Source organism: Pogona vitticeps, chromosome 1, assembly GCF_051106095.1.
Source record: "Pogona vitticeps strain Pit_001003342236 chromosome 1, PviZW2.1, whole genome shotgun sequence".
In the NCBI taxonomy this organism is placed as follows: Eukaryota; Metazoa; Chordata; class Lepidosauria; order Squamata; family Agamidae; genus Pogona; species Pogona vitticeps.
In genome coordinates this window covers 250,921,014-250,947,997 of record NC_135783.1, presented here as the reverse complement: position 1 = coordinate 250,947,997, position 26,984 = coordinate 250,921,014, and the positions used below count along the sequence as shown (strand labels likewise).

General features: G+C 38.0%; 2 protein-coding genes and 1 long non-coding RNA gene across 11 annotated transcripts in view; 1 reads left to right on the top strand and 2 right to left on the bottom strand.

Annotated features, from left to right (window-relative positions):
• TESMIN (testis expressed metallothionein like protein) overlaps nucleotides 1-11,783 on the bottom strand; it is a 34,631-nt gene extending 22,848 nt beyond the window's left edge. The window contains exons 1-5 of the mRNA XM_020784072.3: nucleotides 11,702-11,783; nucleotides 7,986-8,044; nucleotides 6,712-6,873; nucleotides 6,034-6,154; nucleotides 1,248-1,324 (exon numbers count right to left, since the gene is read on the bottom strand). Of these exons, the coding sequence (XP_020639731.3) occupies nucleotides 1,248-1,324; nucleotides 6,034-6,154; nucleotides 6,712-6,873; nucleotides 7,986-8,044; nucleotides 11,702-11,732 (450 nt within the window). The 5' untranslated portion in view covers nucleotides 11,733-11,783. The remainder of the gene's footprint in view (nucleotides 1-1,247; nucleotides 1,325-6,033; nucleotides 6,155-6,711; nucleotides 6,874-7,985; nucleotides 8,045-11,701) is intronic.
• A 6,294-nt stretch (nucleotides 11,784-18,077) lies between these two features.
• CPT1A (carnitine palmitoyltransferase 1A) overlaps nucleotides 18,078-26,984 on the bottom strand; it is a 57,505-nt gene continuing 48,598 nt past the window's right edge. For all 9 annotated transcript variants that reach the window (XR_013540728.1, XM_020784094.3, XM_020784093.3 and 6 more), the window contains 3 exons: nucleotides 26,183-26,287; nucleotides 21,827-21,919; nucleotides 18,078-20,142 (listed from right to left, as the gene is read on the bottom strand). Coding sequence is in view for 8 of the 9 variants with exons in the window: in XM_020784094.3 (XP_020639753.1) it covers nucleotides 20,056-20,142; nucleotides 21,827-21,919; nucleotides 26,183-26,287 (285 nt within the window). In the remaining variant the exon portion in view is untranslated. The remainder of the gene's footprint in view (nucleotides 20,143-21,826; nucleotides 21,920-26,182; nucleotides 26,288-26,984) is intronic.
• LOC144586038 (uncharacterized) overlaps nucleotides 21,919-26,984 on the top strand; it is a 208,650-nt gene continuing 203,584 nt past the window's right edge. The window contains exon 1 of the long non-coding RNA XR_013540737.1: nucleotides 21,919-24,673. This is a non-coding gene — a long non-coding RNA (uncharacterized LOC144586038). The remainder of the gene's footprint in view (nucleotides 24,674-26,984) is intronic.

Sequence of the window (26,984 nt, the reverse complement as noted above, 5' to 3'; positions counted from 1 at the left end):
CAAAGAAAATTAAATGCTAACAGACATCCTTCCTCACTTGGGGTGGGGTGGGGTTAATCTCTTCTAAAAACATACCAGTTTGGCATCCAGAGGGCTGCTGTGTCAGAGAGCTGGATTTCTTAATTGTTAAACTTACAATTTATACTTTTAAACATCTAGTTTTTATATTTTAAAACTAGTCAACATTAAACATTGTCACATGGGGAGAAACTTCACCAGTTACAGTTAAAAGCCATTCTGCACTAACTGTTTAATTAGTTAATTAACTCATTAATTCCCATGATTGGCTCCTACCTTCAGTTTTAGAATAAATGTGTATCTCTCAAGTGGTGATAGATTTAGCTACCACAGATCAAAAAACATAAAAAACAATCAGTTCTCCTTAATAACCACCAACCTCAGAAATCTCTCTGATTGGGGAAGATCTGAGGAAAATAATTCAATGCAGACATGTTATATATTCTCAACAGTTGACTATATATCATAGATTAGAGTATGGGAATAGTGTAAGGAAGTTAGTGTTCAGCAGTTCCATCAATCTTGAAGATGTATGGGCCTGAAGAGACTGCACAAAAATATGAGAAAAGACAACTCAAAAGTCCTTGGCTCCATGGCAAAAAGGTAATACAGTGGGGTCTTGACTTGAGAACTTAATCCGTATTGGAAGGCGGTTCTCAAGTAAAAAAGTTCTCAGGTCAAATCTGCATTTCCCATAGGAATGCATTGAAAACCATTTGATCCGTATCTGCTCTTTTCCGTCCATAGAAACTAATGGGAAGCTGCTATTCTGCCTTCGACCACTAGAGGGGGATATTTTGTTTCTTTTTTTTCTTAGGTCAAGAAAGGTTCAGGGAAGGCAGGGAAAATACAGTCCAGGCAGTACAGTACCAGGCAGTCTGAAGACTGTCTCCCAATCCACTCTCTAAACGCTGGGAGGAGTGAGGAAGCAGACAGGCACCCTTTTCACTGGCCAACAGTTAATTGAAAGTTCAAATTTTGCACTTTCCCTGCCTCCCACGTGGGTTTTTTTCAGTTCTTAACTCAAATCTAAGTATGTAAGTCAAGTCAATATTTTCTTATGAGAGTGGTTCTTAAGTCAAAATGTTCTTAACTCAAGCCGTTCTTAAGTCAAGACCCCACTGTATCTTGCATAAACCTTTGCAGAAAGTAAAACGGCCACAACCATGTGTTATGAAATTGCCAAATTGGAAACTTTGCCTGAAAGACAAGAAAAAGAACACACTTACCTCTTGTGTGCAGACATTCAGTTTACTCACAACTGGCAAGAACTGTCCCCGTGCTGATGTTATGGAGTTAGCTGCATCTAGTAAGAAAATGCTTATTGAACTGACATCAGTGTGATTTGTAGATTAAACAAATGAATATGTAGATAATAATCTAATCTAAGAACTGCAGAGCTGGAACGGACTCTTCGGATCATCTACTCCATCCCCTGTCAAGGAGGCACAGTGGGAAACTGAACTCTCAACCTCTGGCTCTTTAAACCACTGTTTAAGGAGCAGTTCCTATAAGTTCCAGCAGTTCTTATAAGACCTACATTTCAAAGAAGGTGGGTACATAGTTAATAATTTCTTGCTACAGAAATAGGCGTATGATGAGTCTTATATTTTTTCCAACATTTATATGTACAAATTAAAACCATTAATCACATATTGACATAAAAAAGAAAGGATGCTGAACAAGGAAAACACACATATCCAAAACTCTTGTAGCACAGGACAGTAGCTCAGCAGCAAAGAATTTCATTTGTATACTAGCCATCATGGGTCCAATCCATGACATTGTTAGGTAAGGTTGTTAGATAGATTCCTCTGTGAAATCATGGAGAGCCACTGCACTATTGAACTAGATGGATCAATGATTGGACATAGTATCATGCAGCTTCTTATGCTCCCCTAATAGGACTATTACCACCTTGGACTTTTAGTCTCTGAGGTAGTATCTAAAACAGACAATATTGTAAGCTGACCTATTACACACATTCATACATATCATATGTATCAAATTCATAAAGGACAGGCATTAGGGGTTTTTTTTAGTGTCCAAATGTAACTCTCCAGGTAAAAATTAGATGCACTGTGTTCAAAATTGCACATACATATACCTCTTGAGAAATTTTGTCTTGTGAAAGGAATTCTTATTGAAATACCACCTCTGTACTAACCTGAGAAAACTATACCTTTGAGTCATCAGATGCCTTTATACTTAGTAAAACAGTGACATCAGGTGGGAGTTTTGGTAAATGCAAGTAGGCAAATTATTTTGTTTTGGCAAAATTAAAGGATAAAAAAAGGAGAGACAGAAAACAAAGCTTTGAAAAGAAAACTATTATGCCACTTTAAAGATTAGGAGGTTTATTTTGATGTGAAGTTTTATTAATCAAAATTTACTACTTTTGTGGTTTGCCAGTTTTATGGTTTTACATAATACTTTCATGCGTGTGTGTATTTGTTTATATACACTTCTGCTCAGCCCAGATAGCTAAACCCAGGCTAATATTTCTGTTTTGAGAATACCATAGTTTTCCCAACATTGAATACACTATATTTGTAATTAGAAAATTGTGATACTTTCCCCAGATCAGTAAATAGATTTGAATTGTATTGGTTTTGTTCAGTATTAAAACCAACAGAGTTATGTCACACCTTAAAAACGAAAAACTTTTATTTGTCATAACCTTTTATGAACTGCAGTCCTTTTATGGAACTTCTTCAAACACACATATTTCATCTCAAGAAGTGGGCTGCAATCCACAAATTCTTTATTAAGTTTCCGGTAACAAACGAGAGATTAACATGGCTATTACACCTGTTCACTGTAGTTATTTTAAGATTTAGAAGCACCAGCTAGCAGAGCTATATCTTGAGCAGGGTGACTGGAAATTTGACCCAGGGAGTGAAATTTAGATGAAAGAAAATTTTGCTCCTAGAAGAATGTAAATTCATCCACCTCTAGTGTTTATATTGCCACCAGCCACTCTTCAGGCAGAAGGGAACACAAACCAGATGGCCTCAGCTCAGAATTAATATGCCCATCACACACTCAGATCCAGACACTCTTTTTCATTCCTTTCTCCTATCCCTCTGTATTTCAATCTCATATGACCCAAACTAAACCAACAGAGCAGTGAAGGCCTAAGTGCTGAAGTTACTCATTAACGTCTCTGCCACTTAGATAATGCTTGTGATAAAACTTGTTAAAATATATAAACGGAAGCAAAGCAATGGCAACTTAATACAAATACAGGGCTCCATTCCTGGTGGTAGATTTCTGTGCCTCTTTTGGGCTGACCATCTGTAATGTCAAAACCTGGGAAGACCAGGTAGCCTGGATATATGTAGCACCTGCTGTATCACCTTCAAAGACAGCCCCGTGTAGAGAGTGTTGCAATAATCGATTCTAGAGACTACCAATGCATGAACCAGTGTGGTCAGGGATTTTCTATTCAGGAAGGGCCACAACTGTGCAATGTGCTGGAAATGGAAAAAGGCAGAGCAAGCCACACCAATATTTGTTCTCCATGGGAAGTTCTGGGTCCAGAACCACCCCTAAGTTGCAGGCCTGGTCCGTCAGAGGAAGTTTGACCCAATCCAGAGCCAAATGCCTCCTAGCTGGCCAGATTTCCCTCCCAATAACATGATCTCTATCTTGTCCAGATTTAATTCAATCTGTTAGTCCCTCATCCAGTCTATAACTGAGGTCAAGCACTGCTCCAGTGTCGACCCAGCTTCCACTGCTGCTGCTGAAAAGGAGATATAGAGTTGCATGTCATCAGCATATTGATGACAGCATACTCCCAATTTCTGGATGACCTCCTCCAATGGCCTCATACAGTTGTTAAAGAACATCGGGGAGATAATTACCCCGTGGGACTTCACAACGAAGAACCCACGAGGTCAAAACAACATCCCCAAGCTGGACCTTCTGGACATGTCTATTGAGAAAGGACCAGAGCCAGGGTAATGCTGACCCTCCAATTCCCAGAATCAAAGCCTGTCCAGGAGGATATCATGGTCAATTATATCAAAAACTGCTGAAAAATCAAGGAGGACCAACAAGGTCATAGTCCCCCAATTGTCCTTCCTTAACAGGTCATCAAGCAGAGCAACCAGAACTGTCTTGGTTCCATAGCATGGGCCAACTGAAATGGATCCAGATGGTTAGTATCTTCCAAGAACTAGTGTATGACACCACCATTATGGTTGAAAACTAGTTTTTATAGTGAGTGCTATAGTATAAGGCTCTGTGTATTGTTTTGCTAGGCAATAATGCAAATGTATGTATCTTTTGGAAGAAAGACTCAGATAGCGTAAGAGTTGAGGGTCATTCCTATATACTTAGGAGGGCTGGAAAAGCACCTTCTTGCAATTTACACAAAGACTGAGGTCTGACAGGTAGTGTAGATTGAAGATTGCAGTGCAGCAAGCTGCTGGCTGGTGCTACCAGTAACCAATCATAGATGTGTGGGTGCACCATTATTCCTTGAACTCAAAGATGCACAGCTTACAGGGTCCTTAGACTCACAACCTCAGAAGGATAAAAGGTTGAGTCAATCTCAAGACAGCTACCTGAGTCCCGGATCAAACTCAGGCCATGAGCAGTGTTTTCATTGCACTGCAACAGTTTAACCACTACACTACATGAAATTGATGTCTGCACTATCTCTTGGTGTTGCAATGGAGTGAGAAATGGTTGCTCTTTGTAGTAAAGGTTGATAGGTCAGTATTAGTTAGTGGTGAGCTTGACACAATGTCTTTGTGTGCTTTGGAGCTCAACCTTGGTAAAGAAGCACATCACTTCATTCTGCCTTAGTAAGGCAACTTTATCATCAGCTGAGTGATTGCAACAACTGAGATGGTGGCATCTCATTTGGTGGCTCTACTATGAGAGAGGATAGAATGGTGGAATGAGGACAGATGGCTTAGTAGGGGAATCAGGGGTCTTGTCCTTCTTTTAGAGCTTTTTTTCTGATTAGGTTAGAATTTCTTCTTTTATCTTTAGCACTTGGCTCTGATGGTGCTGATGGATGGTATTGAGAAGATACAGTATTCTCCTGGTATTGAGTCTCAAGAGTTCCTAAATAACAATGGCATGCGGTACTAGATCTACTGGCTCAAGAGAGGCCATCAATGCAGTTTTTGATGGAGTCTTGCAAACTGACACAAGTGAGGCTAGAGGCATGGATGAAACTGAGTCAGTTGCCTGGAGGGGTTTCTTCCAAATTAAGAGTCAGCGTTTGGAGACATAGTTGTGAAGACCTACTTTAGCAAAGTCTTGGCAGATGGGCAGACCCAGGCAATAAAGGCATTTGTTACGATTATCAGAGTGGGACATTTTTCTGTCCTACATTAGTCATTTCTTGTATAGGCCCCCAGAGGAGGGAGAGAGAGAGAGAGAGACTCCCTGGAGTGATGCTGTCACAGTGGAAGAAAAGGAACTGAGAGCTAGGCCAAGGATCATGCCTATACAAATGTGAGGGAGAGAGTAGGGCCATAGAGAAAGCTAGAAGTTTCCAAAGAGACACTATGCACAGGTGCAAAGATCCATGTGTGAGACATAAGAATTATCAGATTGCATGCCCTGCCTTTTCCAGAGTTATTCAATTGCAAGTACCACTTTTGACCACAAAAATCCTGAAGCAATTAACATGATCATATACTACACTTTCAATTATATAACTGATGTTATTTCTTTTAACTTTAACATCATCTATACTTTCAGTCAACTCTTCCTTTTTTAACTACTTTTTTCCTTTTCCCCTTCTGCCTTGATCTTTCCTTTAAAAAGCGACCACAGCATTCTAGTACAGTACATTTTTCTTTAGGTAAGGATGATCATAAGGTCAAATAGTCTCATCAGTTTAACAACTTTGAAAAGTAACATAGTGTTATAATGTTATAATGTCTGAACAGATTGCACTATAATCTGCAATATCTTTAGACTTTGATCAGAAGCAACAAATAGCTTCATATTAAACAGCTATATTATTTATATTTTCTTGTTTTTCAATACCTGGCTGAAGATACTGTTCTGATTCTTGCTTTGGGGCAAGCAAATGAATTGCTTTCAGTTCTCTTGTGTCAGCATTGCTTATACAGAGTATATGAGTACCACTCTTCAACTGGCAGATTATCTGCAATGCATAGCCAAGTATTAGTTTTCAATAGTTTTCATTTGGAAATCCGCAGTAATATTTATGTGAATAAGTTCTGATAGGAAAGCTTAAAGTCAGACTATTGTTTTCCTAAGGTAATACTATTTATAGATTGTATACATCTTGCTTAGTTGCACTTCATACATATCTTCTTTCATTTATAGGGTCTTAATTTCAAAGAAACTTATTTGCAGTACAAAATTATACAACATATTATTTTTAAATATGAAGGGCAGAGAAGAAGGACAGAAAGGAATGGAAAGATATGAAAAGGTTGTATCAACAACCAGCTTTCTAGAATACATTTTAACATGTGCCTAATTCACAATTCATTTCAGTTTTTGTGGAATTTGGGTGCAAAAACATTGCATATCCCATGAATAAAGAAAACTATATGGCAGTCATTATTTTCTTACTATCAGTGTGGCACCACACTTTACAAAGTATATTTTAATTTCACCTAATAAACAATAAGCAAACATAGAGTTTTCCTCTGCATCTGTATGCTGATATAACCAGTAAGAAATAGTACTTACCACTTGAGGATTGGAACAATTTCTGTGTGAACACGTGGGTCCTTCCACTGCATTCTGTGAAACAGCTAATTTGTGGTTAGTTGCGCCATTGTTTGAATTATGAAAAGCTTCTTCTTCTGAGTTATTGGCTGTAATGCTAACAACTGCATCTCTCACTTCAGCCTGAAATGTAAGCAACACCTTACGTCACTGTTAAGGAAACTGTAGTGAAAAAACTCCAGCTTGCTTAAATAACACAACTGATAAGAAACATTATGTTCATATGAATATGTAGATCAAGCAATACAGTTTTGTTGTTGCAATTTTTATAGTAAATGCTAGATTTACTTTACTATTCTTGTAAAGAATAAAAAAAGAATGTGGCAAAAAACCCTGAAATAAATAATTTAATTTCCTTTAAATACCTTAATTGAGGTATTTAAATAACAAAAGTGTTCATACATTTAAAAATTCATATGTCGTAATCATATCTTTTAACTATTTATTCTATGGTTTCCATGCAGTTATTAAAGCCTGAATGTAACATCTGCATCTTTATCCTGGAAACAGTATTTGTCTGTTTCTAGTCACATAAAAAGGATCTTACTTAATTAGTATCATAGCAAATTTAATTTAACACCTTGCTTCTTGAAATGGCCAGACAGACAAGAAAACCTACCATCTGTAGATTCGGGTTACTCATATTATTAAAAAGCTTAGCAGTGCTATCATCCTTATCAACAACTTGTCTCCAGTTATATGACTGTTTTGCCTGGGAACTTGAATCAGCTAGCAACTTCAGAAGCCAGCCAAAGCGCTCTGTGTGTGTGTGTGTGTGTGTGTGTGTGTGTGTGTGTGTGTGTGTGTGTGTGTGTGTGTGTGTGTGTCTGACTCCTGATTTTACTTTGTGTATCAAGAGTAGTATACCCTCATTATTTAAGAAATGCGAGTGAACTGAAAGTATCTATTTATCTCACTTGTCCCAGCTTCTTATACAATTAAACCAGCTTTTAACTGGTGAGTTTAAAATGCTTCTAGATGGAAGGTTTCTAGTGCTACAAATCAGAAGCTCTTTCTTCTTGCCACTCCAGTAAGCAAAAATGGAAATAGGATGATAGCTATTGTTTTCTTCTTTTGATCTTTGCTTGTATGCTTTTACATTTCTATCTGTCCCTTCAATCAAGAATGCCCAAGGTGATGTCAAAACAAAAAAGCATAATAAATATAGTAGCACACATTTTTGCAACAATCAGGTAGACTTCAGCAGTGAAATTAAAAATCAAATATTTACTTACAAGTTCATCAGGAGCAAGAGCAATATCCAGAGATGAAGTACTGATACCATTGCAAGATTCTATTATACAAACAAAGTTGAAGAAAAATTACGCAGACAGTATTAGGTATGTAAGGTTCTTTGCAGTTTGACTGTAACCAATGAGGTCCAAAAAGAAAAGAGAATTGGAAATATAGCCTACTTTGGCCAAGCTATTCCCCTTGTTTTTTCCTTAAGAAATCTTCAGTTTATTTTGATATTTCTGAATATTTTAAATAAATATAAACTCAAAGTAGAATATGGGTTATTTGAAATAAAGCAGTTATTGTGCCCAGAAATAAATTTGCAAATAGTAATACAGTGATGCCTCGCTTAACGTTTGCTTCGTTTAACGTTTTTTTCGCTTAACGTTTATTTTTTCAGAGGCAGATTGTGCTTCGTATAACGTTTTTCCCTATGGGCGATTTTCGCATAGCGTTTTTGGGACCATGCTTCGCTTAACGTTTTTTGTTTTAGGTCCCCTGCTTCACTTAACGATGTTTTTTTTTTCAATTTAAAAAGTGTCTTAGAAGGGTCCAAAACGGTTCTAAATGCTTGGATTCGTTAGAGGACCCCTTAAGTCATGTGCAAACCTGATTTGGCTTTGATCTGACGTTTCGTTAATTTTTTGTGAATTTTTGTTTTTTGGCCCATAGGAACCAATGGACCTGTCAAAATCTGACAGCTCCATGCTTTCCTATGGGGGAGAAAACAATTTACAAAAAATTAACGAAAGTTCAGATCGAAGCCAAATCAGGTTTGCATATGACTTAGGGGGTCCTCTAACGAACCCAACCATTTAGAACAGTTGCTGAGGCTTCGCTAATTTTTGGTGAATTTATTCTTCCCCCATAGGAAATAACGGGGGAAGAAAAAATTCACAAAAAATTAGCGAAGCCTCAGCAACTGTTCTAAATGGTTGGGTTCGTTAGAGGACCCCCTAAGTCGTCTGCAAACCTGATTTGGCTTCGATCTGACTTTTCCTTAATTTATGGTGAATTTATGTTTTCGGCCCATAGCAACCAATGGACCTGTCAAAATCTGACAGCTCCATGCTTTCCTATGGGGGAGAAAACAATTCGCCATAAATTAACGAAAGTTCAGATCAAAGCCAAATCAGGTTTGCACACAACTTAGGGGGTCCTCTAACGAACCCAAGAATTTAGAACAGTTGCTGAGGCTTCGCTAATTTTTTGTGAATTTTTTCTTCCCCCATAGGAAATAATGGAGCTGTCAGATTTTGACAGCTGTCAAAAGTTGGGGGGGAAAAATTCAGAAAAAATTAACGAAAAGTCAGATCAAAGCCAAATTAACTTTTGCATCCGTTTTAGAGGGTGCAGAAGCTAATCCAAGCATTTAAAACCATTTTTGACCCTTTTATGACACACTTAATTTTGCAAAAATTGACTTCGCAAAGCCATTGAAACGTATTGAGTCAGCTACAATACGTTCCAATGGAGGATACATTGTATCGTTTAACGATGTTTCCTATGGGTTTTTTCGCTTAAGGACGGCAATCCGTGCCTATTGGAACGGATTAACCGGTTTCCAATGCATCTCTATGGGAAATGGTGTTTCGCATAAAGTTTTTTTCGCATAAGGTTTTTTTTTTTGGAACCAATTAAAAACGTTATGCGAGGCACCACTGTATTACATTCCAATAGTCTGAAAAGCTTAGGTCTGCAGAAGCAATATACAAAATGAACCATAGTTACATTTCTAATACAGTAGAACTCATAGACTATTATGCCATCTGAAGTAAGTGGAAGTAAGTGGCACCAAACTGGGGAGTCTACATCAAATTAAAAGAATGTTAGTTCAAAGCACAGCTGCTCGTACATAAGTTAGTTTTTGCATGTAGCTTCTTTGGTGAATGAAGTAATATGCCATTTAAAGAATTTAAATAAAATCCAGAGTTGTTAAGTGGTAGATATATTACTTTCCAAAAGAACTGATGTTACTAAATAAACTAGTGCTCTTAACCTATTAGAAAACACTATAAAGCAACTGCTTATCAGATTTAGTTTTAAGTTTTTACTAGTGTATTGAAGGATACAAAGGCGATAGGGTTTAATGGGAAATGAGGAGGGTTATCTTAGACCCAGGGGATGTGGTGACGCTGTGGGTTAAACTGCTGAAGCCTCTGTGCTGCAAGGTCAGAAGACCTGCAGTCGTAAGATTGAGTCCATGTGATGGAGTGAGCCCCCATTGCTTGTCCAAGCTCCCACCAACCTAGCGGTTCGAAAGCATGCAAAATGCAACAATGCGAGTAGATAAATAGGTACCACCTTGGTGAGAAGGTAATGGTGTTCTGTGTCTAGTCACGCTGGCGATGTGACCACGGAGGATTGTCTGCAGACAAACACTAGCTCTATGGGTTGGAAATGGAGATGAGCACTGCCACCTAAAGTCAGACACAACTGGACAAATTGTCAAGGGGAACCTTTACCTTTATCTTAGACCCAAGAAGAGGATAGTATTTTAGATATAGATTACTTCTGCTATGTTATTATAAATTGTCCATAATTATCAACTGAGGTGCAGGAGTAAGTTGCTTAGATGTTGTCATATTTCTTTGAGTAGTACATTCCTTCAAGCAGTTACACATACCGTATGAAATCTATAGCTGTGTAGACATGGGGTAGGTAGACAGAACTCGGCAAATAAATATTTTGGTGGAAGACATGACCCCAGCCTTTAAGATGCTTGCTGAAAGGTCATGCCCACTCTAATCTTCCTGTTTAATTCCTAGCAAATCGCTGCACTAGATAAAATAGAAGCTCTACAGTGAGAGCAACTGAGACAAAATGCCTGCAGTGGGGAAGGAGGTAAGTTGTGTGGCTGCCCAGAAGACTATTCTGTGATAGGCAATCTGTTTTTCTTCTTGTATTCTTGAAGGCAATCTGTTTGGTTCTGTGCAATGCCATTTATGGGAATATAAAAAGCTGTTGTCCCCCCCCCCCCGAACATAGACTAGATGGTTTTACACAACCATAACCTTTCTGAAGAATGTCTCTGCTCATTACTAGGTAGGTAGAATATACATAATGCCTGCTGAATATTGAAGACTTTATTTAAATAGCAGGCTCATATATTTCAGGGACTGAACCACTTTAAGAAATGTGGTCTCCAACTGGGATTAATGGATCAGCCAGTTTGTAGTAGACCTTAATGCATATCACCCATCTAAACAAACAGACATAGACATTGAGTCTACTATGGAATATATAAAGGAAAAAGAAAGGGTCCAGAAAGAAATTAGTTGCATATCACTTTATAAATAGCTAGAGCCCTGTTAACATTCAGCAAAGGCACTGAATGCTCCAAGATTGACTAGGGATTTGAATAAATCTGATACAAATAGAGCCCTGTGGGACAGGCAAAGCAGGAGGGTCCAAGGACTCAATGGAGGTATGAAACAGCAGACTGGCTGCATACAGATTGTAGCAAGCTCACTCCAGTTCTAATGGGAATGTTAGCTGGACTACAAGCTAATTAATTCCATATCATACAGGTTTCTATTTTAAAATTAGGAAGTCTCATGGAGTTAAAGGAAGGAATCTCCCTTGGCACTAATGAAGACTTTTCATTTTAAGCCTAAAGCTTAAAATGGCAGAAAGCAGGTTGAGGGAAGGTTGTGGAAAGGACACTCTGGAACTATCCCAAATATACAAGAACAAGTATTTCCAAAACACTTACCACCAGCATAACCTAATAACTGCTGTGACATTGTAGCAGTATTAATAATTCCTTTGATTTCATCACAGGAAACACAGTTATTTGCATCCTCAGTTAATAATGGTTTTAATACCTAGGAAAGCAAACATACTGTTGAAACCTAATGTGCAAGCCACTTAGTAATACTATGAAACATTTCAGGTAAAACTCAATTGTGGTTTTGCCTTAGTCAAAAATTCTAAAAATTAAATCTAAACGTCCTCTGTGCTCAATTCCATTTTATTCCAGAGGGGCTTGCAAATTCTGACGAACAGCTTTTTTTAACAGGCCAAGATAGTTATGTGAATTCTGAGAAAAACAACAACCAGATGGACTGACTGAGGCAAAATCATCATTGGATATAACATACTTTAATGTAAACATGTATGATTTAACAATGCTATAAATAAAGCTAACAATAATTCAATTTATTTCTTTAGTTTGTTCTAATTATCTTTCATCCTTTTTCAGAAAGCATTAGAAGTCAAACATTATTAGACAAATGAATAAACTGTTTTCTTCCTTAGTGTTCCATATTTCTTTTAAATAAAATATATTTTCAATTGTCAAAATTTTAATTGTAGAATTAAAAATTAACCAGAGAAATTAGAATAAATATTTATTCAACATATTTGCTCAAAATTACAGCTGTATTCAGGTGAAGCCTAGAAGGCTAAATGTGTGTTGGAAATGTAAGGCTCATTCCCTATGTACTCATATTACTCAGACATCAGCAAGATCCTCATGTGTTTAATGAGAAAGTTTGCTGTGGATGTAAAAGCACATTTACTTAAATATGCTTAGACAGTGCTCCCATGTTTGCGAACTTTGCTACGGCAGAGCTCCTGATCATGAGAACATTGTAAATGCTTTCAGCTGAATGCACTTACAAAGGCCTTTGAGAACCTTCTCATTAAGCACGTGAAAACACACCCTGTTTTGCAAGGTAAAGGTGCTGCCACACTGATGCATTTCAAAGGCTCAACTATTTTGCAAAGCCAATCCTATCATTCATTCATTCATTCATTAGATTTTTACCCCACCCCTCTAGACAATGTCTGCTCGGGGCGGCTATCATGCCACAACCAGTATCCAACTATTAAAAGTTCCTGATACCCACTCCATCTCAGATTTTCACCACCAACATAATTAAACATTGAAGTTCCACAATACTATTTCCAAGGGGCATAACTAAGCCTCCCTTTTAAAAACCATATAAACTTTTCTTAAAAATTTTCTTGAATTTTCTGTCAAGCAGTTTCATAGGAAGTTGTCTTAAATACTAGACTATGCTGATTAATACTGTCTATTGATGTCCAGCAGTTCTACAGGTTTTCAGGTGGGAGCCTTTCCCTATACTAGAGATGACAAGGATTAAGCCTGAGATACTTGTGAAGCATGTGCTCTACTCAGTGATACTACTTTTGATTATATAATATAGAGTTCTGTAGTTTGATATAGAGAGAAACATTTCTATTAATTTTCTCTATGCAGCATGAATTATATTAGAAATTTCTGTCATGCCTTTGCTAACTTTTCTATCCTCAAAACTAAAAAGCCTCCAGTACTTTAATATTCCCTTTTTGTGTGTTGAGTTTCTAACAGTTTTAACATGGGACTAATACCTCCGTTGCATTTGTTTATTTTTAAAAGGTTTGTCTCATTATACTTTTTGCAACTACTGTATTGGTCTAGGTCAGACTTCACTGACTCACATCTGGTTTCAGAAACAGCAGGAAAGAGCTTTACTTTTCAGTAGCACATTGATGCCTATGTTTTTGCCTGCACAATTAGCTGATGGCAAATAAAGGGCTTGAAGGAATGAAGTGATAAGGAAAAACTAGGCTCTTGGTGATCAATAGTAACTAGTCGGGAAGAAGGTAAAGCAATAAATAAAGGTACAACTAGACTAAACTGAGCATTCTTATTCCTGTACTAATAGAGAGGCATGTACAATAGGTTATCCAAGGATTTGGCCTTTGACACTGCAGCAGAACAACATGGAATCCTGTTTTTGTACATAACTGCTGCTACTACAGTCTATTAAGCTTCTTTTTAACTAATTAAAAACTATTTGAGAAATGCAGTCATGGACAGAAAATATGTTAGCTAAAAATATTGATCTCAGTCTAAAGACATTACATAATACATCCACTTAAACTAAGCACATTCCTATATATGCTATGTAGCAGAATTCATTACTCCCAATCTTACATTTAATCAAGTTGATACTAATTTTTGTTTAAATTTTTGTCAATTAGAATACAATAATCTAAGGCACATATATTCTCATAATGAAATCTGATAACTGGTAAATAAAAGCCCAATCTTACTGGTATAATTTCTATATTTGTATTGACTGTTCCATTAGGAGTGGTGGTGTCAAAAGACAGCACAGATTTTCTATGCTGTGTCATTAAAGAAGATGGAGCATGGCTATTGCATGAAAGGAGTTGTAATTGTGGCAAATATGGGCATGTTTCTTCTTCCAAAGAAGTATCTTCTGGTAATCTCTGATATTTCCCAAGACCTTCATCATCATAATATTGTGTACATGGCTGCATTTTTACTTCAAGCACTGCATTTTCATTTTCTGTATTAAGAGTATATTTCAAGGGATCAGCTGTATGTTCCCCCATAGAGTTTAAGCAGGTGTCTTGACTGGAATGGAATCCATCTTCAATTGAACTATGAATTAAGTCATTCATGTTAAGGTTTTCAGAACTCAATTCATTCATAAGTCCATTATCCATTCTTGAAACTCTACTAAGAGTAATATGATTGTCCATATACACTTTTAAACTTTCAGATTGGGTATGGTTGACTTCTTTGGAGACATCTAATTGGCCTAAGCCCATTTTCATCTTGGTAGGTGTTCCAGCTTCAAAATAAACAAAAATAAAAAGATAAATAGCTGACATAAGGTTCAATCCCAAGTCGCTGGTAATTGTTACTGTTCACATATATCTAATACAAAATCTGGCCCTTGCTTCTGGTTTGAATCCAAATACAAACCATCCTTTGTTTATATATCATGTCACCATTACATTTAGCACACTGTTTTGTATGCTGTGGTTGGGTTGCTCCTTTTTCTGGTAAACACACAATGTAATTGCTTAAGCAAACTAAACCAGAGCTTTTCTATCCATAACTTTCTGAGCCTGTCAAGGGCTTCTACATTTTTGGTGCATGTAGGATCATTCTGGTTTGGTTTGTTTCAAGCATATGTGACTGATGGAAACAAACCAAAAGTAAACCTTCTGGCTATCAAGGCTCCTTCCAGCAGGAATTTCTGATATTGTGAAGTGGTTTAAGACAGTCACTTCAGAATATTAGTAATTTTTTTTTTAAAAAAATTGCTTTCCCATGTCTTAAAAGACCAGTCAAGAAACTGCCTACAGCTGAATCCACAGAGGTAGATTCAGCTGTGGACAAAATTCTCGAGTGGGATTGGCAACTGTGGCCTTCTTGATATTGTTTGCAGCTCCCATATTGGCTATGCAGGCTACAACAGCTATCGGACTTGCAATGCAACATCTGGTGACCCTCAAGTTACCTACTCCTAATTTAAACTGCCACATAACTCTTCCATAACAATTTATCAAAGTATAATGAAGGTGTATGAAATTTTGTTTGCTTTTCATATGTAGATACATAAACTGAGTACTACATCTGAAGTTTATATTCATAGTGTATTTACACTGCGATTGGCATGACACTCTGTGGTACACCTGCACTTTTAAACAAGTGCTTGCTGCAGGAAAGAAACATAATTAAACGCCAGCTTTGGGCAAGCTTGAGAGTCCTTTCATAGCAAAGAAGCTTTCACGCAACAATCTCAAGCGCCCTGGTACTGGATACTCAGCCCTCCCAGCCCTTCTCCGTGTGCGTGAGTGACATATAATTCTAGTAGGGTTGCTTTTCCTGAGGCGTGGCTTCTTCTCCCTCACCTCCCACTTCCTCAGATTCCCGCCTTTCCCCTTCCATCATTATCCGGAGCACCACACGACTCAGTTTTACAGATGAGCCGTTAGTGGGAGCTGCGGAGTCATAAGAGCTGAGGCGGGAGCTTCAAGGGCACGCGCCGCCGGTTTTCTGTTTAAAACCCTCTTTAAGGAGCGCGAGACGGCTTCCCCCCTCCCCCCCGCGCAGCTCGTTTGCATGCCAGGAAGGCGATTAAGTTCCCTCATCGAGGTCACGGACTTGAATGGAGGGGAACTCTGGCCAATCTTGAAAGAGAGGAGATTCATTCACTTTCTCACTCCCCGCTTCGTCTCCCTTTTGCATCTTCCCAGTTTTCGTGAGGCGAGTTACTCTCTCTCCAGCTGAACTTAACAGCAGCCTTACTGCTGTGTTCAGACAAGTACCATTGCGAACGCCTCTTTACTAACGCCTCTCGTTCGTCTGCAATCCTGTAATTTTTTTTTTTACATCGGACGGAGGCCAACTTTAAGGCTACATATTTACATGTTCATTCTTTAATGAATTTATATGCTTCTAGTAACGGCAGTGATTTCCAGTAGTAGTGGATAGAGTGACAGACTAGGGCTCTGGAAGGCAGAGTTCAATCCTATTTGGCCATGGAAGCTCACTGGGGGAGCGGAAATAAACACTCCTTAAACATATCGCTTTGTAAGCCCCGTTAGGGTCGCTATAAGTCAGTTCCGACCTGTAGGCACAGTAGATGCTGTTCGCACCTTGTACTTTTAACCCCCACCCCACCCTCGCCGCCCCTCTGCTCCTTGTGACTTAATAGTTTAGCTGCCTACAGATCGAGAACGCCTGATGGAATCAAGATTTTTATCACTCCAATTCTTGCAATGACGATCCCTGGCTTTCCTCTTCATAGATGTTGCTGAAAGCTATACTCTTCCTCCTAAGCATCTATATCAGAAGGACACAATTGTCTTCTTGCAGTGTATTATCAGCAGTTCAAAGATTAGCTTAACAACTAATGTTAACTGTGAAGTTGCGCAATAGGCACGGATGGGGTCACGGATTGACTTATAATTTTCTTGTTATCCACTGTAAAGGATTCAGCTCACAGAGACATGGAGTTAAACTTCAAATAACGACAAGTCTAAGAGTACAAACCCTACATTTTAACAAAAACTCTCCCAGAGAAAAAGGGAAGAACAATGTGGCAAGCAAGAGCTGGTAGCATCTGGAAGGCTATGTGTTGCAACATCCCCAGTATATACAGAAAGAGATTTGTAAATTATGCAAAATAGCAATTTCCAAACACTCTGCCAGCTTCTTGAGAGACATTTGCATTATGTTCTTAGGAATGGGCAAATAAAATAAATGCAATTAAAGCAAATATTATTTACATATTGGCAAAAATTACAGAGCAAACTATTTACTTTAAATTATTATTTTAGATTAAAAGTAAAATATAAAGAAACTGGGTCAAAATATCCCAGCTTTTACAATTCAGTGCCATATATTTATAAAACACACAACTGCAAAATAAATAGTGGCCAAGGAGTTTATACAAAGCAATTTGAAGTAGGTTTTAAAATTCTGAATTGTTTGATTTGCAAATTTTACTAATAATGCAGTAAATTAATTTCATCAATGCCCACTGTGGTGTAGTGTAGTGGATAGAGTGAAAGAACAGGACTCAGGAGACTGGTTCAAATCCCTGCTCAGCCATGGAAATTCAGTGGGTGTGTGCAACTGGTGAAACCACGCCTTAAATATCTCACTTACCTGGAAAGCTCTATTGCGGAAGCTATAAGTTGTCTCTGACTTGATGGCACATAACAAGATAACTTCAAGGAGCTAATTTTAAAATTAAAATGTACTTACTAGTCAATATTAATTCTATATTTGGAGAAAACAAAGGAAACGATATAACTCAATTTAAACATAGTCAGAGAGAACTGGGACATGTATTCACTAATTTAATAGTTGTTGTGGATTTTTCGGGCTCTTTGGCCGTGTTCTGAAGGTTGTTCTTCCTAACCTTTCGCCAGTCTCTGTGGCCGGCATCTTCACAGGACAGCACTCTGAGCACAGAGCGCTATCCTCTGAAGATGCCGGCCACAGAGACTGGCGAAACGTTAGGAAGAACAACCTTCAGACCACAGCCAAAGAGCCCGAAAAACCCACAATAACCAAGTGGGACATGATTTGTCTTGCATAAATATCCAGACAACTATTTCCTCTTTAATACTACTCATGCTTATTACTGCGTTTTTGTTGTCTCATATATTTCAGAATATAAAATAGAATTAACACTTTAAATTAAAAACTGCTTCTGTTCTAGTACATATTTTACAGTTCTTTTTCAATTTATATGAAAGCCATAAAAAACCTAAATATTATATCTGTAAGATAAAAATGCACATGAAAATAATATTAATTCCTTTATTAAGACTAGCCTGTTTACTGTGCATAGATTTACAACCAAAGACACATTATTTACACGCAATTGATATTTTAAGAGAATAGAAACAAGTTTAGATATTGTGTCAAATAAAAGAAATACATGACATTCAATTCTCCAAACACTTGTAATAAAAACTGTTGTCATCTGCCAATTATACATTTACATTCCCTTAAAGAATGACAAATATTGCATTGATAATGCACTAATTGACTAGGATTATATCTAAATCTAAAACCTGAGTCAAGCCTAATAATGTTCTTAATAATAATAAAAGTTATTGGTCTTAAAATTAATAGCACTTGGTCAGTGGTCAATATAAAGCTCCAAAACACCTCTCAACTTGCTGATGAATTACAAATTCCATGGAACATGGCATGTAAAATTATCAAGTTTCCCCATAATTTTCTTGCCTATTTAGTGTACCTGATTAGAGAAAGCATGTTCAATGTATTCCTATAGGGGCTTTGTACTCCAATATTTTTTATAAAATAATGTGTCTGATCTATATATATATCAAGCCAAGATACTGACTAACAAAGAAATTATTTATGTTTTCCATCTTCATGACAGAAAAAGAACTCTTCCATCTCCACTTCCAATTTGTTCTCATTATTAAAACCTCAGAATCATCAGAATTTTTATATTAAAACCTCTGAATACATGCCATGGTCTTTTTCATAGCCAAAGATTGTGTAGAAGACATCAATGTTACACTTTTGTTAAAATTTTCATGCTTTTTGGTGCATTTTCTACAAGCCACAAGCTCCCATATCCTTTTTGCAATTTCAGCAACACACTCTTTGGTAACATGATTCACCAAACTCTCTGCTTTTTAAATACATATTTGAGTTTGGTTTTCCAGAGTACTCCCATGATTTCTTTATTAAAGACCTTCTTTCTTTTCTATGCACATGAATAAGGAGCTGCTTAAGGCTTCAGTGTGATAAAGCTGTAATGAATTAAACAGGCTGAGTTTTATTTCTCTTGTGGGATGGCCAACAGGGTTTGCATCATATATTGTGATTTGGGATGAATACACTTTCCCCTGTGGACAAAGATACTGTGAGGTAACTTTCACGGACTTTAAAGTGAATGTGACTTGAAGCAAAAATTACAGTTCTCTGTTTTTAAGTAGTGTAGATATTATTCTTTTGTAACAGAAAGCAGCTTTCATTCGGATTGACACAAAAAATTCCTGTCCAACCTTATATGCTACACAGTATAGAAATGTGCTTACTTTTGTACAGCAATATATGCCCCAACAAATTACTGTGAATCACTGTTATCTTCTAAGTTCAATGATTTTACTTTCCAAATTTGAGAATCACAAATTAATTTAAATAAAAAATGTTAAATGCCATTATTTTAGGTCTAGGAAAGATTTTATTACTGCCCTACATTTTAAATGCAGTTCCAAGTAGCAAAGCTTCCCCCCCCCCGCATAGCACACTACATTATTTTTTGCCAAATTTGTTTTTAGATTCAAGTCAATGAAATGTCTTTCCGTATCACAAATGCTCCAAATTGTCACTTATTCATTAAAAACAAAACAGCAAGTAAATTTACTGATGGTTCATTACTGGTACATTTCAAGTCAGATTTGTTCTTGTTAGGATACATAGACATTTTTCACCCCTTCATTTACAGAGTACAACTAAACACATCTTAAAGGTCAATCAAATGGTCACCAAATTAAGATGAGCCTAGAATAAATGTTGCCAGGTTGTAGCTCACAGAGAACATGTCAAGATTGTATCCGATGGAAAAGTAAACTCTTCTCAACAAGTACAGTGATGAACTATGGTCCTCTCAGAAAAAAAAAGCTTGTTTATGTGCTCTGGAATGGATTGCTGCTTGGCATGCCTTGTTTTCAGTCATTCATCAGAAGAGTTCTCACTTTCAACACAAAGTGTGACTGACTAGTTGACCAGCTATTAGGGAATCACTTGGTACAGTTTTTGTGGAGACTAAACAAGTCACGGATGTCACACAATGCTTGTTTGATGTTTTTCCCAAAGCGATGAGAATCCTAAGAAGTAAAATAAGAAATGTTGAAATTCCAAAATCACAATTACATGGAGCTCTGAAGTTGCACATATCTTCTTCAAACATGAATACATAGATAGAATTAAATCAGGGAGAAAAAAGTGGTTAAGCATTTATTCTGATCTATTTTTCTTCTTCTTTTGAGCAAAGGCCAGATACAATTGCTTATAAGTAAAATATAACAACAAACCAGAAATTACATTCACTGCTGGGCAACACACAGTCCACATCTCTGAAACTGATTTTTGTTAAAACAAATAGTGACAGCAGAGGGGGGGGGGGGAAATATGATGCTTAAAATTCTATCAATATTTGTGTAAGATTTCCATAACATGCCACTGCTAATTGTAGGTAACTGATCAGATACCAGATGGTGTGCCTGACTTTATAACCAAGATGTGCCCAGGCACCTCAGTCAATTAGCAGCAATTAGCCATGACAAGTTACACACACACACACAAACAGGTCAACACCAGGAATCCTATCAGTAAAATCTGCATCATAACATGAACAGGATAATTTTCAGCAGCAAATTGGTGCAGGTTAAGAAGTCAGCAGAGGCAATAGCTGCATGATAAGGTAGTACATTCTGACTTCTTAAGTTGTGGCAATTCACTGCTGAAAGAGGATTCTTGCTATATTAAATACAGCAATATTTAACATATCAGTCTGGTATTTTATCCGAAGGAGATATACTACATAACACATCAAAATCAACATACTATTATAATTTAGTACCTCTAAAATATACCATAAAATTACACAAGAGTACATGTTACTTATTAGACAGAAATCTGATTGCTAAATGGTCAAGAAGAAGCCCCACTCATTACCTAAACATCATAGCCTTGCCATTACTTGACCATAATTAGCAAGAGGCTTTTTTGCATGCACAGAGAGCAAATGGCATTACAGTAACAAAGGGGATGGTGGCAGTGTAGAGAAGGAATAGAAAAAGGTCTTTTCTGTGCCTCTGGAGCTCAGTGGGCTGTGTTTGTGAACTGGATTGTTAGCCAAGAATTTTCCTGGCTTGGCTGAAAGGGCACTGGGCACATTACCCTCATGTGGGAAAGGCTCAGAGGAATGGAAGATTTCACCACATGAACAGCTACTGGCAACTGCAAAGCAAGGACAGGTAAAGGGCATTTTTGCCAAACTACACCAGTTTACTCCGTGACTGTAGTTTAAAACATATTCATGATAGTAACACAGAGTGGAATGTGATGGCTCAATTCAGACACTGCAAATTAACATGCGAGTTTATAGGCATGATTCCAGAATATTCTAATTTAAGCCAGTCTCTGCCCATAAAGACAACTATGATAGATCAGGTCTAAAGCTTAGGGGGATGAAAAAAGACATACCTACATATAATACAAAAAATTAAATAGTATTGGGAATTGTACAACATTAATTATATATAATAAGCTCATGTGAGCCAAAACAGGGACTACTCAATAAGATAACATGCACTCATTTATTAGAAACAGAACACCACAATATTTTTTAAAAAGTAATTTATATTCTATATGGATTCAACTGCAGATTCAACTTTTTGATATGCTTAAACAGTAAAATATGTTCTAAACATGAGCCGAACAAAAACAGACCTACTATATTAGTTTGCAGAACAGAGTGATATATTTTGAATTTAAGAAAAGGCTTACCGTATCAGGGCAAGAATGTTTGCTGGATACATGAAAATTTAGGAGATTTTCACCCGCAATGATATAAGACACACCATAACCATCATCAGCAACCTGCAGAAGATGCATTTAGAATGCCTTGAATTTGAATCAAATTCACATAGTTTTATATTATTTATTAAAGTACATCAAGTTTGCCCTGTGTTTGAAGATCTCAGGGCGGTCTGCTGGTACAATTCAAAACAACACAGTTTGGCCTCACAGACACCCAGCTGCAAAATCCCTGATAATCTCCATCTACTGGTTTCATACAGATGTTAAACACTGAAAAACAGAATAAAACCCCCACAGCTGAATAGCTGTCCTGATTCCAGCTGGCAAGTACCAGTCAGAAAGGCCCAAGTTAGGCCAATAGAGGCACATATCAAATCATCAAACTGGCTAAGAAACAGACAAAAATAATATGGAGGAAACATTGAGGTCTAGCTACACATGAAGTCAGCAAACAAGTTAGATAAGGCATGTCCAAAACCAGAGTCCAGAAAACAACTGAGTCACTCACAACCAACATTCCTTCTTATTTTCAGCCCCACTGGATGGGGCTCTGCCCCTCATATGCACGACTACTCCCCGCCCCACATGGGGTTCTGTTGCAACTGGAACCAAATGGGCTGAAAATTATAGGGCAGAGGAGAAGGAGCCCTGCGTGGAGGGGGGCACAGGCGTGCCCTTAGAGGGAACTTTGCTTATAACAGATAAAGTTGTTTGTTCAGTGCAGGGCCAAAAGTGTTGTTCAGGCATTACGCAATTTAGTATTTCAACACACTTAAGGAAGACCTAGCCACATGTTCTCCATGATAACTTCCTTCACACATTCCACATAGAAAATCTGGATTCTTGCTCACATGGACAGCCTACATGTGAGAAGGAACTTTTCTGCTTCAGACTCAGTAATAAAAGCATGAGGGAAATGGGAGAAGCAGCAACATGGTTCCCTCCAAGCATGTTTATAAAGCTGGATTCTGTAATGCCTCAGTTAGTTTGTTATCAGCCTTAATTCAGATTTCAGTAGTGTCATATACGGAAGGTATCCACGAATGCAAGAACCTAAAAAATGGTAGGTATGGATTTGTTTTTTTTCCAGCTGCTTCTGCAGACAACTCTTTTATGCAGATTACTATAGATTTCCAGCTGTGACACCTTCAGAAGTCCTACACACAAATTGTTCTTTATTCTCGCCTCTGGAATAACCTTCCCCCTGATATTCGCGCGGCCCCCTCGCTGGGTATTTTCAAAAAGCAACTAAAAACATTGATGTTTCGGCAGGCCTTCCCCCCCCCCCCCAGTTAATTTCTGATTCCTCTTTCCTTCTCTCTCCTAGTGTTTTACCCAATTGTTGAAAGTTTTCCTCTTTGTAAATTGGTTTTTATTATTGTTGTTCCCATTGTTGTGAGCCGCCTAGAGTGGTCAATCGACTAGATAGGCGGGATATAAATAAAATAAATAATAATAATAAAAAATAATACTCTTCTGCTGCAACCTTACACATCTAGGCAAAATAATTTTGCCTTGCTTCTTTAAATGTTGCTGCTCTTTAGGAGTTGGAGTCAGATCTCCTTCTGACTCTGCCATAGAGCACCCCTCCTCAAAAGGACATGGATTTCAATCATTCCCTTGAAGAGTGGCAACATCTTTTTGACTCTGATGTCCAGCAAATCCTAAAGACATCAATTTTCTGGGGCCTCTGGATCCTTAGAGCCTCGTGGCGCAGTCGTTAAACTGTTGTACTGCAGCCCAAACTCTGCTCACGACCTGGGGTTCAATCCCAGGTAGCCGGCTCAAGGTTGACTCAAGCCTTCTATCCTTCTGAGGTTGGTAAAATGAGTACCCAGCTTGCTGGGGGGGGGGCAATGTGTAGCCTGCACAATTAATTTGTAAACCACCCAGAGAGTGCTTGAAGCACTATGGGGCGGTATATAAGCAGCACGCTTTGCTTTTTTTGCTTTGCTTTATCTGATGAGGATCCTTCTATTAGAAAAATGACAATACCAATGGAGCTGAACAGAAGCCCCAATGCCAGTCTTTATAACTGGTTATGCAAATAACCAGGAACACAGTGCTTTCTACTCTTATCTCTCAGGGTCAGTGCAAAGAAATCTCACAGTCAATAGTACCGCAAGACCCAGGAGGTTTAAATAGATCAACACAGTAGTGCTTCTAACTTTCCCTCAAAGTAGGTAATCAAGCAGGGCAAGCAAGGCTGCTTCTTCCTGAACCATGGCCTGAAACCAGAATAAAATGAACTTAGAAAATCTACTTTTTCAAAAAATGTTAGATGCTGTTTTGTGCCACCAAACTCTCAAGCAGTTTCTCCAGGCCACTGATTTTTAAAATCCACTAAGAAATGTTCCATATTTAAAAAGATTTCTAAATATGCTCCACTGAAGACAAGCTATGTTCATGACAATACCTTGGTTTATCATTATCAAAACAAGTCTAGGGGACTCATTGCTTCTGTTTTTTTGTTAACTATAGCTTAACATTTGAACTCCAAATCTGTTGTTGTTGTTTAGTCGTTAAGTCTTGTCCGACTCTTCGTGACCCCATGGACCAGAGCACGCCAGGCCCTCCTGTCTTCCACTGCCTCTCAGAGTTTGGTTAAATTCATGTTAGTAGCTTCAATGACACTGTCCAACCATCTCTCATCCTCTCTCATCCCCTTCTCCTCTTGCCTTCACACTTTCCCAACATCAGGGTCTTTTCCAGGGAGTCTTCTCTTCTCATGAGATGGCCAAAGTATTGGAACCTCAGCTTCAGGATCTGTCCTTCCAGTGAGCACTCAGGGTTGATTTCCTTTAGAATTGATAGGTTTGTTCTCCTTGCAGTCCAGGGGACTCTCAAGAGTCTCCTCCAGCACCACAATTCAAATTCTTTGGCGGTCGGCCTTTTTTATAGTCCAGCTCTCACTTCCATACATCACTACTGGAAAAAAACATAGCTTTGACTATGTGGACCTTTTTTCCGCAAGGTGATGTCTCTGCTTTTTAAGATGCTGTCTAGGTTTGTCATCTCTTTCCTCCCAAGAAGCAGGCGTCTTTTAATTTCGTGGCTGCTGTCACTAGCTGCAGAGATCATGGAGCCCAAGAAAGTAAAATCTCTCACTGCCTCCATATCTTCCCCCCAGGAGGCAATGGGACCAGTGGCCATGATCTTAGTTTTTTTGATGTTGAGCTTCAGACCATTTTGGCGCTCTCCTCTTCCACCCTCATTAAAAGGTTCTTTAATTCCTCTTCTTCTTCTGGCAATCTTAATACCGGTTTGGAATTCCTCCAGTCCAGCCTTTCGCATTATGTATTCTGCATATAAGTTAAATAAGCAGGGAGACAATATACAGCCTTGTCGCACTCCTTTCCCAATTTTGAACCAATCAGTTGTTCCAAATACAGTTCCACATATAGATTTCTTAGGAGACAGATAAGGTGGTCAGGCACTCCCATTTCTTTAAGAACCTGCCACAATTTGCTGTGATGCAAATTCAGAGGCTTTTGCATAGTCAATGAAGCAGAAGTAGATGTTTTTTCTGGAACTCTCTGGCTTCCTCCATAATCCAGCGCATGTTAGCAATTTCGTTTCTAGTTCCTCTGCCATTTCAAAATCCAGCTCGTACTTCTGGGAGTTCTCGGTCCACATACTGCTGAAGTTTATCTTGGAGGATTTTGAGCATAACCTTGCTAGCATGTGAAATGAGTGCAATTGTACAGCAGTTGGAGCCTTCTTTGGCACTGCCCTTCTTTGGGATTGGGATGTAGACTGATCTTTTCCAGTCCTCTAGCCACTGCTGAGTTTTCCAAACTTGTTGGCATATTGAGTGTAGCACCTTAACAGCATCATCTTTTAAGATTTTAAATAGTTCAAATGGAATGCCATCACCAAAATCTGTAGCTAATCTTAATTACAATGTATAGAAAAAGTCAGATTAAAAGTATACTTCAAGATGCATACAGTATATTTGAAGATCCCTCCACATTAGTTTTTCTTTAAATTATGTGTGTATGAACACTTCCAGTTACTTTCTAAGGTATGCCACATGCAATTAATAAAATCTAACATTGTGCCAGGAAATATAGTAGTGATTAAGGTTTTAATGTTATACTGTACAGTACTTAATTACTTCTTCATAGGTATAGAAACTTAAGATTTACCCAGATAATGATTCTGTAACTTCTTGTGTCAGGATATAATGCTTGGGACATTGTATGCTGTAGGAGCCTCAGAACTTAATGGTGCTGTGATAGTGTTTTCGACACACTAGTCAGGTATACTGCATAAACAGATCAATGTTGCTGGCCTCTTAAAAATAGGTACCATTCAACTTACAGGTCCAAAGCCTCCACCACTGGACTCCATACAAGGATTCTTCTCCAGATCAATATGCTGTTGTGGTGTCTGACTTGTTGAAAGTCTCCAGGGCTCTGACAAAACCTAAGAGTGTGAAAATGTATCAGAAATAGCACACAGCAAAATTCTAAACCTACTGTTTTGAATTCAAAACCCACTGATACTGCTGGGAATATTTTTTTCTTTTTTTTGAAATTTCTGCAACTGCAGTTATCTGAAAAAAAAACTATAAGATTGTTACTGGGTGAAACTACCCAGAACAATGATACCAGCACTGTGCATATACTGTATGCATACTATGCTGGAATAAATGGACGGTGCACATCAGCAGTAACTGATGGGTAGCAGGATCTATTAATTCAATTCTTTAAAACCTCCATTTGATAAATGTGGGATATTATGCTTGTTTGTCCACAATTCAACATGTCAGGGAATGGCCCAATATTACTGCACAGCATTGTCAGCAGAAAAAGGGATGCCAAATTTCCCATAGCAAAGTAGCCTAAATGTTGACAACATCAATGGCAGCAGTCAAGATAGTCCACAGCAGTCATTCTCAATAGGGGCCATATGCCCCCCCCAGGAGGTCCTGGCACATCTGAAGGGGGCCACAGACTGAAAAATGTGAGAAGGGGATTTTCTATTCATCTAATTCATGTTGTATCTTTATTTGACAGGGGGCCCTAGAACCTGGCCAAAAAAAAAAGGTTGAGAATGGCTAGTCTGCAAGATATCCTCTTTTATTCACTACTGTTCACACTTGTTGAAAAACAATGTCAAA